At 41.1% G+C, this 12,803-nt stretch overlaps 1 protein-coding gene across 1 annotated transcript in view; it reads right to left on the reverse strand.

The window, feature by feature from the left end:
* Positions 1–445: 445 nt before the first annotated feature.
* Positions 446–12,803, reverse strand: part of LOC132830467 (protein ABHD15-like) — a 42,057-nt gene continuing 29,699 nt past the window's right edge. Inside the window, exons 2-3 of the mRNA XM_060848209.1 lie at positions 4,125–4,477; positions 446–1,188 (exon numbers count right to left, since the gene is read on the reverse strand). Coding sequence (XP_060704192.1) covers positions 654–1,188; positions 4,125–4,477 — 888 coding nt within the window. The 3' untranslated portion in view covers positions 446–653. The remainder of the gene's footprint in view (positions 1,189–4,124; positions 4,478–12,803) is intronic.

Below are 12,803 nucleotides of genomic sequence, written 5' to 3' on the forward strand. Positions count from 1 at the left end.
ATCTTGAACTTAATAAAATACTTTACATCTCAAATATGCACCACCGAAAACGTACATCTGTTCCAACCACACTGAATTATGAAACAGTAATCAGTAACCTTACTGTTACTTTTATTTTAATAAATAGGTTGGAGATAACACAGAGGCAAAGCCTAACTTGATCTCTGCATTTCGGCCTGTTATTTGAGGTTTGTCAAAAGCATAAGAGACTAAAGGTCAACTAAAGTATTTTCACAGAGTCTAAAAATCAGTTACAACAGTTAACACTGCTCCATTTATTACAGCAAACTTTACCCAGTCCTTATAAGAAATCTTGTACTCCAAATAAGACTTATAAACACATTGGCAGGTCCCAATATATGACATATTAACCCTTTTTAAAATTAATATGTAATTTAAAATCATGGGGTCTCTTTAACATTGATACAAGTATGTAAGTCCATTTTCTTTAGTCAAAAATGTTTTTTCTAGCTGCCTGGAAACTAATGAGATGTCCAAACCTCAACAATCATAAACCCTGTGAAAAAATGAAAGGCTGAACCCTTGTTTAGGCCAATGAGGTTTCATATGATGATCCACATCAAACAGGGCTGCGTCAGTTTGATATTTGAGGTTATTAAGAACAATAATTTCATATGTATTCTAATTTTTAATCACCTGGTATAGGACCGTTGCCAATTGAAAATATCATGGATATTGTGAGAGCAAAATGAATCTCTTTTGAAATTGTTGCCTCTGCCACATTTATAAGACATGGAGATTCCAGACCCTGTACATTTCCTTTTTGAAAAACTTTTTGTCCTTTCCTCAGTCATAAAGAACTCACTGACAGATTTAAAATACTCTAGTAATACCTCATGACTCCATGTAGAGTATCTGTTCTTCAAGAAGCCGCAATGGCCACCATGTTTAGTTAACAATAAGAAAAAATGGGGGTTGGTTTCAAAGAGCTCAAATGGCAGAGTCGAATCTGGGTCCCCTCTGCATGGATCATCTTGGCTGCAAATACACAGTACTGGCACAGCAACCTCATCCACATCCCGCAATGGATCATTCTTCTCCCAGTACAAGTCCCAAGATAGGTTGCTCTTTTTTGTTTGACAGAACAGTACCTCTTCCATCTCCTTCAGAGTACGTGTAGCAAACAACTTATCCATGTCAATGATCTGTCCCAGTGCAGTGGCATACCTGTAGTTAATAAAAGCATTAACAATTGTATTTTATGTATATAGTTAATACAAGCTTCATTATTTTACAGAATTGTGAGAAGTCCATTTCTAAGATCCATTATTCAAGTGGAAAAATGGCAATTTGAATTAAATTCCTCAGTGTCCCCATTTCAAATGTAGGATGCAGTCTATCACCCTGAAAAATAATGAATTGGTCCGATTAAACTAACGCAAAATGCTACCCTTTCTCCAGCCTTCCTTTCCTCTGTAAGATTTTTCAAATACAGAAGCAAGTGTCATATTTCATCAATTTATTCACAAGCCTTCAGAAATAATAGCTAGCATGGCAATTTAGTACTTATACTTACACAAAACTTTAGCACACCAGCATTTTCCCAAAACTTCCATGCATTGACTGTTTAAACCTATCTTTAATCCAATGAAACTGGAATTTGAACTTCGGTCGATTAAGAATATAAGTCTTTATCCATGCATTTATTTAAAAAGTGTTATTTAGGTCACTTGCTCTGTATGTTTCTATCAAATAAATTTCACAAATTATTAGTAATTGCTCATCACCAAAATTACGATTGAATTTTTAGCATCAACCATTTTAATTTTGCAATGATTTATTTGTAAATGCTTTGAATTGCCTTTTTCTGTTTTATGTTATTAATGTTTCTGTGGAAGCATTGGAACATGACACCTTAAAGTAAGGAACATGATGGAAAAGTTACTTATACATAAATCTAATACAGAAAATTATTAAATACTACTACACATATTCACACAGCAGTGAACTCTGACCATGAGCGAAAATTTATCAAGCTAATAAATTGCAAATAAGCATACTGGGCTCCTTCTGTGAACCTAATAATGCTAGTAAAAAAATCTACAATTGGCAGTCTAAGATAAAAGAGTAGGAAATTGAGTAATGAAATCATTCAGATTGCAAATCATGAGGGTGCCCCCCCCCCACCCCCAAGGGCAATGATGAAGGTCTGAAGAGTCATGGCAAATAATGGCAAGGTAGGAAGTAGCTCAGGCAACTTACCAACAATATGCCAGTAATGTGGATGAAATGCTAGAAAATATTAATTGAATTGAACAGGGGAGGAGGAGTGAGTGCAACATTTGCAGAAAAATAAAATGTTTTGTCTTTTGACTTCACCCACAGAACACATCCTGTCGTGTACTGTTCTTTGTTTGTGGCCTACTTTTTTGTTTGTGAAGTCTCATATCCACCTAGAAAACAATGTCAGGTCACAAGAGACAGGAGATACTCACAGGCCAGTACAAAAGATAAGGTGCATGCAAAACAATGATACACATTCATTTATGCAGAGAAACTATTGTTTCGTGAATAATCTAGATTAGTTCAGAGAATATTAGTAGATAAATTGAATATTATACTATTTTATTTAAATAATAAACAATGTGGGATTCCAGTGATGTGGCTATTTAACATCACTTGACAAAGGAGTGAATCAGGGGTTTTAAACAAAATACAAGTGACACGTTCTATTATGGTTGCATGAGGAATCTATGAGGAAGAAGCTATTTGGTCCAGGTCAAAAAGTAAAGTTTATCGTCCTATTGTTATATGACTCAGGCTAGTGTAACCTTAGGCCAACACATGTGAGAAAGTTTTGGGGTGAAAAATTGTTATTCAAAGGCAACAGCTATATTCTATATTTTACATTTGTGGTGCTCTATTTGGGAAACAAAATTGCCAAATGTACTTAGAATTAGCTTTGTGGCAATATGTGGTTCATTTTGTAAGCAGTACAATTCTATCATTGAAATTATATATTGACTGAACATTAAGGATATTGCATTTTCTCAATGTTCCTGCATTAATTATTGTGTATTGATATTTTTTACACACTTGTATAACTTACGTATTGCCTGCTGTGTGAATATGTGTAGTAGTATTTAATAATTTTCTGTATTAGATTTATGTATAAGTAACTTTTCCATCATGTTCCTTACTTTAAGGTGTCATGTTCCAAGTCTTCCTCAAGTAGGGGGAGGAAAACACTTTGAGCAGATGGCCTCTAAAACAAACAGTTATTGACACTTGATTTCATTAAGAATTAACCTTATACAGTACACTTGAGAAAGAATGAATCAGGAGAGGGAGGAAGTGATAACATTAAGATGACTATTACTGTTAAAAAAAAACAGATATTGAGCATACACTATCTAGCCATTCAAAGATTGACCTTGGATCCTTCAGGCACTGTGGGTGCATCACCCAGCCCTGTAAGAATCCAATGGATCAACTCGTGTGAAACATAACTTTGATCATGCTATGAGTTAAGATTTGGGAAAAGGTTATTGAGGCTTATTTTTCAGTAGTTGAGTGTGCAAAAAGAAAGACAGCTGGAAGAAAGAAGAAGAAACTGCACTGAAGTTCTTAGAGCAGTTGAGTCCACTGTCTAACTAAGTGTACTTTCTGTTGCACTTATTTGATAATTGAATAAATTGTAATCCTTTTTAAAATGCATTTGTAAGTAGAATGTTATGTAGTCAGTCCTCCCCTGCATGTTACAATTGAAAGTACATTTGGTTTCAGAATCCTATACTTATACCCAACCTCATAAAGCAAATGCAAAGGATTGTACAGATGTTTTGGGTGACCTGGTCCTCTATATACTTAAGAAAGTTTAATTTATCTGTGAGAGAAGGAGACATTTGACTGCAAATTGATCATAATTGAAAGATACCCTGCAACCCATCTGGTTAACTAATGTCCTTTAGGGAAGGAAATTGTTGCACTTACCTGGTCCGATATCCCCTGAATGAATATAAAAACTGAAGACATGACCTCATCTACAGGACAAATGAACAACATAACGGAGCAATCATCAGGAGACATTGTCAGCTTCTACCTCACACAGTTCCTGATGCAGTAACACATGCCTTTCAAGTTACATATCCGGTTAAACTCACCTACTGAGCCAGGTTTTTTGGTAAAGGAGTAGAAACCATTGATAAAGCCAAGGCAGTCCTACTTCAAACCATTCCTGATACCTGAAGACAGGTGAGATGCAGGCTGCAGATGTCACATAACTGGAAGATCCACACTCTCCAAGATAAGACAGCAAAAGTCCAGCTCCTGTGCTCTCACTTACAGTGAAAAGTCTGGCATTTGGATGTTTGTATCGAATGTATCTGACTGCTTCCCTTAGATCAGATGGATCACCAAACTGTTGCAGTTTCAATGTAGTTAAAAGACTTCCATTCTGACACCTTCTATTAAAGATTACTGGGCGGTAGCCATAATCCAAGGCTGAGGCACAGAGCTGCAAAGACAAAACAAAGATTGGGGAATTTAAAATGGAAGCGATCCAGTCTCAAGTCAACAAAGGCTTGGATAAAAATTTTAACAGCAGCTGAACTAAGGTAGGGAGGATTGGACATTATTACAAAGGTAAAAATATGTTGTCATAATGGAGTGCAGATGTATGGTCAGTTCACCTTGGGTAAAATATGATGCCAAAGTTGTGAGCAGTCTTGTTCAGCCTCGAGTAGTTCCCAGAGCAACGAATGAAGCTGGTGGTTAAAGAGCAGAGTTTATTGTGGGAGCCAAAGGTAGTGGCTTCAGTTTTCCAACACTTCGTCAGATGAAATTTCTGCTCTTTCAGTGCTGGATATCAGTCCGATAGTCTGATAATTTGGAGGCAGCCTAATCATATCCCATAATTCTTTAGTCTAGGCTCTGTATTGATGCATTACAGATAAAGAATGACAGGGAGTTGCTCTGCCCTGACCTTTTCCTTGGTCATGTACTATGATGTTGCTTCTACTTAAAATATCTATTCCATGATTTCATTAGTTGGATTGTTTCAAGGAGTTTAACAAATATGTCTTATTGTACACAATGAGAAATCCTAGATCAATAAACTCCCCTGCACTTATCTCACATGATATGTTTCTCTTTAATGTTTTTCCTCATGAATTGTGCTGTTTGATAGCTTTGTATCATAAAATGGAAAGATGTGTTCAATCTTTACAAGTCATTTGCTGTGATTATGTGACAGCCATCTTGAAATTGCACAAGGACAGAAACAAAATAAAATAAAAGGTAATAAAATTATCACAGGATACACTAACTCATTATTTTAAGATATTAATTTATAATTCACATCAAATTATGATCCATGTATTTAAATATTGTATATAAATTTAAAGTAGAATAGTCATGTTATAAGTACTATTGATTGGCTGTATAACTAACACTCATTATTGAAGGAATACAGCACTGAATATTGACTATACTTAGAGTAGTCATTACGTATATCACTGAAAGTATTGTCTTCACATATTACATGTTCTATGATACAGTTTTCATGACTACAAAGAAATCAAGAATTGATTCTTATAATAAGCATTCATTAGCAATTATAAAAAGTTGTCATCATAGAAGACAATACTTTCGGGCGGCACGGTGGTTAGCACTGCTGCCTCACAGCGCCAGAGACCCGGGTTCAATTCCCACCTCAGGCAACTGACTGTGTTGAGTTTGCACGTTCTCCCTGTGTCTGCGTGGGTTTCCTCCGGGTGCTCCGGTTTCCTCCCACAGTCCAAAGATGCGGGCCAGGTGAATTGGCCATGCTAAATTGCCCATAGTGTTAGGTAAGGGGTAAATGTAGGGGTATGGGTGGGTTGCGCTTCGGCGGGTCGGTGTGGACTTGTTGGGCCGAAGGGCCTGTTTCCACACTGTATATAAGTAAGTAATCTGTAAGTAATCTCATACTTCCATGCTCATGAGCTCACATCTAGATAGTGATATCCTAGAATTCTTAAGTTAGGATTCTAATTACTAATATTGATGAGTGAATTTGCTTCTGCTGTACAAAATATTCAGGATTTAAACCCATTCTAAACCCTAAAATCATCATAGAAGAACATTGTGGTAAAGTATTTGCCACAGTCTGCTGTTGGTTAAGATTATTGTATGTGAACTACACTGAAGATTCTCCACCTGGTTGTCAGCTTCTTTAATTAAATGTCTCAGGGAAACATCACATTATGCTGTCTCAAGTGAAAAAGTGTGTAAAATCAGGGGAAATGAGTCACTACCTACACAGACTAGACATATTTTAAGAGTCTCTAAGGAAACTTTATAACTTCCAGATTCTCTTACTGGAGACATTGTGAATTATAGGGCACATAGAAAGTGTTATAGTTTTGCTAATGTGTCTTATATGTGAACATGAGTGAATTGAATGCCACATCCTGTCTCATAATTATGGCATTCCATACAGTTTTGTTAAATATAAATTTGCAAAGCTTTAGATGTTTCTGTGACATCATAAAGAACATTCTGAGATAAGCAAGTTGTAAAATCATAAGATTATGAGAAATAGGAGAAGGAAAAGGTCAATTAGGACTTTAAGCCAGCATTTACATTTAGTAAGGTCATGGATATCAGATAACTTCATATTTCCTACCTGACCTCCCTTGAGGGGCAATTTCTTCATCTTAAATTGGCGACCCCTTATTTTTAAACTTAGTTCTAAATTTCCCCATGAGAGAAAATTCACTGAACATCTTCCTTAGAATCCGAAGCTTTTCAATAAGGTTATCTCTCATTCTTCTAAACTCCAAAGTGTATAGGCCCAATTTCTTCAATCTTTCTGCATTAGATATCCCCTTCATTCCAGGAGTCAACCGAGTGAACCTTCTCCAAAATGCTTCCAATGTAAGTAAATCCCTTGCTTAGCATACAGTACTCCAGGTACAGAATCATCAATAACCTGTACTGTTATAGCCTGACTTCCCTATATTATCATACTCCATTCACCTTGTAGTAAAGGACATCTTTAGTTTAAACATTATTTAGCCTTCAATGCATTGCATACTAAGCATGAGATGATGATCAAGTAGCTTTGTGCTTCTGGGGAAATTCCTGCAGTGGTTTGGTTTTGTCTGGAATTGTTTTTGATTAATACAGATCCCTCTTGGAAGCAAGCAGCCATTCACTCATCCCTGAATGAGCTACACTGAGCTGATTTCTCCACATTGTATATGGCCATTCTGCAACCAGCAAAATGCTGGAAAAAACTTGAAAAGTCTCCCTCACTGGGACCTCAATAGCATTATTTATCTGCCCTTTTCCATGTAGCAGGCAGTCAACCTGCTTTCCAGCATGACTTGGAGAAAATTCCCTGTTCTGGGACAATTCAGCCCCCCATATTATATAGAACAGTACAGCACAGGAATGGGGCCTTAAGCCCATGATGTTATGCCAAACATGATACCACACCAAACTAATCCCTTCCACCTGCCTTTGGTCCATGTATCTCCATTCCTTGCATGTTCATGTACTTATCTCAAAGTCTGTTAAACACCCCTATCATAACTGACTCCACCACCATCTGTGGCATTGCATTCCACTTTCCTACTACTCTGTGTGTAAAACAATTGCCCCTCCAGTCTCCTTTAAACTTTACTCCCTCTCACCTGAAATGCCTGCCCCCTAGTTTTAGACATTTCAACTCTGGGAAAAAGATTCAGACAGTCGACCCTATCTATGCATCTCATCATTTTACAGACTTCTATCAAGTCTCTGCTCAGCCTCCTCCACTCCAGAGAAAACAACCTGAGTTTCTCTAGCTTCTCCTTAATGCTTATACCCTCTAATCCAGGCAGCATCCTAGTAAACGTCTTCTGTACCCTATCCAAAGGCTCCCATCCTTCCTGTAATGTGACTACCAGAATTAAATGCAATACACCAAGTGTGGCCAAACCAAAGTATTATAAAACTGCTATTTTACATCCTTACTCTTGCATTCAATTCCCTAACCACCGAGGACATGCAGGTCCTTGGACTCCTCCACCGGCAACCAACCCAACCACCCCATGGCTCAACACTTTAACTCTCCCTCCCACTCCACCGAGGACATGCAGGTCCTTGGACTCCTCCACCGGCAGAACACAACAACACGACGGCTGGAGGAGGAGCACCTCATCTTCCGCCTGGGAACCCTCCAACCACAAGGTATGAATTCAGATTTCTCCAGTTTCCTCATTTCCCCTCCCCCCACCTTGTCTCAGTCGGTTCCCTCAACTCAGCACCGCCCTCTTAACCTGCAATCTCCTTCCTGACCTCTCCGCCCCCCACCCCACTCCGGCCTATCACCCTCACCTTGACCTCCTTCTACCTATCCCACCTCCATCGCCCCTCCCCCAAGTCCCTCCTCCCTACCTTTTATCTTAGCTTGCTTGGCTACTCTCTCTCATTCCTGATGAAGGGCTTATGCTCGAAACGTCGAATTCCCTATTCCTGAGATGCTGCCTAACCTGCTGTGCTTTAACCAGCAACACATTTTCAGCTGTGATCTCCAGCATCTGCAGACCTCATTTTTTACTTCAATTCCCTAACCCCAATAAAGGCAAGCGTTCCATACATCTTTTTATCACCCCATCCAATCTTGACCCCTTAGTCCAAGAACTCCCCACCTACGGGGACACTACCCACGCCCTCCACTTCCTCCAGGATTTTCGCTTCCCCGGTCCCCAACGCCTTATCTTCACCATGGGCATCCAGTCCCTGTACACCTCCATCCCCCATCACAAAGGACTCAAAGCCCTCCGCTTCTTCCTTTCCCGCCGCACCAACCAGTACCCTTCCACTGACACCCTCCTTCGACTGACTGAACTGGTCCTCACCCTGAACAACTTCCCTTTCTAATCCTCCCACTTCCTCCAAACCGAAGGAGTAGCCATGGGCACCCACATGGGCTCCAGCTATGCCTACCTCTTCGTAGGATATGTGGAACAGTCCATCTTCCGCAGCTACACTGGCACCACCCACACCTTTTCCTCCACTACATCAATGACTGTATCGGCGCTGCCTCGTACTCCCACGAGGAGGTTGAACAGTTCATCCACTTTACCAACACTTCCACCCCGACCTCAAATTTACCTGGACCATCTCAGACTCCTCCCTCCCCTTCCTAGACCTTTTCATTTTTATCTTGGGCGACCGAATCAACACGGACATTTACTACAAACCGACCAACTTTCACAGCTACCTAGACTACACCTCCTCCCACCCTGCCCCCTGTAAAAATGCCATCCCATACTTCCAATTCCTTCGTCTCTGCCGCATCTGCTCCCAGGAGGACCAGTTCCAAAACCGTACAACCCAAATGGCCTCATTCTTCAAAGTCCGCAATTTCCCCCCAGACGTGATCGACAATGCCCTCCACCGCATCTCCTCCACTTCCCACACATCCGCCCTTGAGCCCCGCCCCTCCAATCGCCACCAGGACAGAACCCCACTGGTCCTCACGTACCACCCCACCAACCTCCACATACATCGTATCATCCGTCGTCATTTCCGCCACCTCCAAACGGACCCCACCACTAAGGATATATTTCCCTCCCCTCCCCTATCAGCGTTCTGAAAAGACTACTCCCTCCGTGACTCCCTCGTCAGGTCCACACACCCCACCAACCCAACCTCCACTCCCGGCACCTTCCCCTGCAACCGCAAGAAATGCAAAACTTGTGCCTATACCTCCCCCCTTACTTCCCTCCAAGGCCGCAAGGGATCCTTCCATATCCGCCATAAATTCACCTGCACCTCCACACACATCATTTACTGCATCCGCTGCACCCGATGTGGCCTCCTCTATATTGGGGAGTCAGGCTGCTTACTTGCAGAACGTTTCAGGGAACACCTCTGGGACATCCGGACCAACCAACCCAACCACCCCGTGGCTCAACACTTCAACTCCCCCTCCCACTCCGCCAAGGACATGCAGGTCCTTGGACTCCTCCATCGCCAGACCATAACAACACGACGGCTGGAGGAAGAGAACCTCATCTTCTGCCTAGGAACCCTCCAACCACAAGGGATGAACCTAGATATCTCCAGTTTCCTCATTTCCCCTTCCCCCACCTTGTCTCAGTCAAATCCCTCGAACTCAGCACTGCTTTCCTAACCTGCAATCTTCTTCCTGACCTCTCCACCCCCACCCCCACCCCGGCCTATCACCCTCACCTTGACCTCCTTCCACCTATCGCATTTCCAACGCCCCTCCCCCAAGTCCCTCCTCCCTACCTTTTATCTTAGCCTGCTGGACACACTTTCCTCATTCCTGAAGAAGGGCTCATGCCCAAAACGTCAATTCTCCTGCTCTTTGGATGCTGCCTGACTTGCTGCGCTTTTCCAGCAACACATTTTCAGCTCACTATCCAATTGCATGGCCACTTTCAGGAAGCTGTGGACTGGAAGCCAAGATCCCACTGTACATCAATACTGTTCAGGGTCCTGCCACTAACTGGATACTTTTCCTTAAGATTTGATCTCCCAAACTGCAGCAACTCACACTTACACAGATTAAACTCTATCTGCTATTTTTCTGCCCATTTCTGCAACTGATCTATCCCCATTGAATCCTCTGACAGCTTTCTACACTATTCACCACTCCACCGATCTTTGTATCATCTGAAAAGCTACGAAAACCATCCCCCCTCCACACACCCCCACCGAGGTGCCAGTACAGATCCCTGTGTAACACCACCTCATCGATCACCTTTGTCACCTCCTCAAAAAATTCAATCAAGTTAGTAATATATGACCTGCCTTGCACAAAGCCATGCTGACTGTCCCTAGTTAGGCCATGCTTTTCCAAATATGCATAGATTCTATACCTAAGAATGCTCTCCAATAGGGTCCCAACCACCGAAGTGAGACTCACCAGTCTACAGTTTCTAAGATTATCCCTACTCCCTTTCTTGAATAGAGGAACAACCAGGACCTCTCCAATGGTGAATGAGGATACAAAGATCTTGATCAAGGTCCCAGCAATCTCCTTTCTTGCCTCGTGCTTTAACCTCGGGTCGATGCCATCAGGTCCTGGGGACTTATCCACCTTAATGCTCTTCAAGAGACACAACTCCACTTCTTTCAATGTCTAAAGTTTTTTACTATCCATTCATAGGAGGTGGATGTCAGTGGCTAACCTTAACTTAACTTCCCTTCAGAGGGAGATAGTCAGCTGCCATTTTGAACTGCTACAGTCCATGGGATGCAGTACACCCACATTGCTGTTAGGGAGGGAGTTCCAGGATTTTAACCCAGTAATGATGATAGAATGTCTATGTAGTTCCTACACTTGGAGATAGTGAGGACTGCAGATGCTGGAAAGTTAGAGTTGATAAAATGTGGAGCTGAAAAAAAGCACAGCAGGTCAAGCAACATCAGAGGAACAGGAAAGTTGACATTTCGGGCAGGACTCTTCATCAGGAACTATGTAGTTCCTATATACTTGTCAGGGTGATCTGTAACTTTAAAGGGAACTTGCAGATGATTGTTTTCCCAGGTAACTGCTGCTTTTGTCCTTTTGGTCCTGGATTTTGAAAGAAACTCATAAATCAGCCTTGGTAAGTTAGTGCATGGATTAAGAACTGGCTAAAAGGATGATCACAGGGTAGGAATAAATTGTTCATTCTCATGTTGGCAATCTGTGACTAGTGGGGTCCCACAAGAATCAGCACTGTTTCCCTGCTTTTCACAATATGGATGGCAATGATTTGGATGTGAGGAAAAAGCATAATATTCCCAAGTTAATTAAACTAAGTAGGAATATATGCTGTGAGGAAGATGCAAAATGGCTACAAAACTATTTGGACAGACTGGGTGAGTGGGAAGAACATGGCAAATGTAATATAATTATCTACTTTGGTAGGAAGAACAGGGGTGCAGAGTTTTTTATAAGTTAAGAGGTTAGAAAATGTAAACATATAAAGGAGCCTGGCTCACAGCAGTCAATCATGTAGGTGCAGTCAGTAATTATAAAAGCTAATGGTTTATTAGCCTTTATCACATAAGGATTTGAGTACAGGAGTAGAAAAGTATTACTTCAATTATGCAGGTGCGTGATTACACTGCACTTGGAGTTCTATGTTTAGTTTTGGCTCCCTTACCTTCATAAAGGTATTATTTCCATAGAGGGAGTGCAACAAAAGTTCACTAGTCCTTTTCCAGGATGGCAGGATTGTTCAACGAAGAAATCTTGGGAAAACTGGGCATGTATTAGATTCATAGTCATTGTGTTATACAGTACAGAAACAGACACTTTGGTCCGACCAGTCCATGCCGATCATAATCCCAAACTAAACCAGTTCCATCTGCTTACTCCTGGCCCATATCCCTCTTAAACTTTCCTATTCATATCCTTATCCAAATGTCTTTTAAATGTAATTGTGCCCACCTCCACCATTTACTCTGCACGTTCATTCCACACGCGAACCACCCTTTGTGTAAAAACAATGCCCCTCATGTCTTTTTTAAATCTCTCTCTTCTCACCACAAAAATGTGCCCTTAGTCTTGAAATCCCCCATACTTGGGAAAACACAAATACCATTAACTGTATCCATACCCCTCATTACTTTATAAACTTCGATAAGGTCGTCTCTCAACCCCCTACGCTCCAATGAAAGAAGTCCCAGTCTGTCCAGCCTTTCTTTATAATGCAAACCTTCCGCACTTGGTGATATCCTGGTAAATCTCTTCTGAACATTCTCCAGCTTAATAATATCCTTCCTATAACTGGACAACCAGAACTGGATACAATGTTCTAGCAGAGGCCTCACCAATGTCCTGTACAACT

Source organism: Hemiscyllium ocellatum, chromosome 31 (assembly GCF_020745735.1).
Source record: "Hemiscyllium ocellatum isolate sHemOce1 chromosome 31, sHemOce1.pat.X.cur, whole genome shotgun sequence".
Classification (NCBI taxonomy): domain Eukaryota; kingdom Metazoa; phylum Chordata; class Chondrichthyes; order Orectolobiformes; family Hemiscylliidae; genus Hemiscyllium; species Hemiscyllium ocellatum.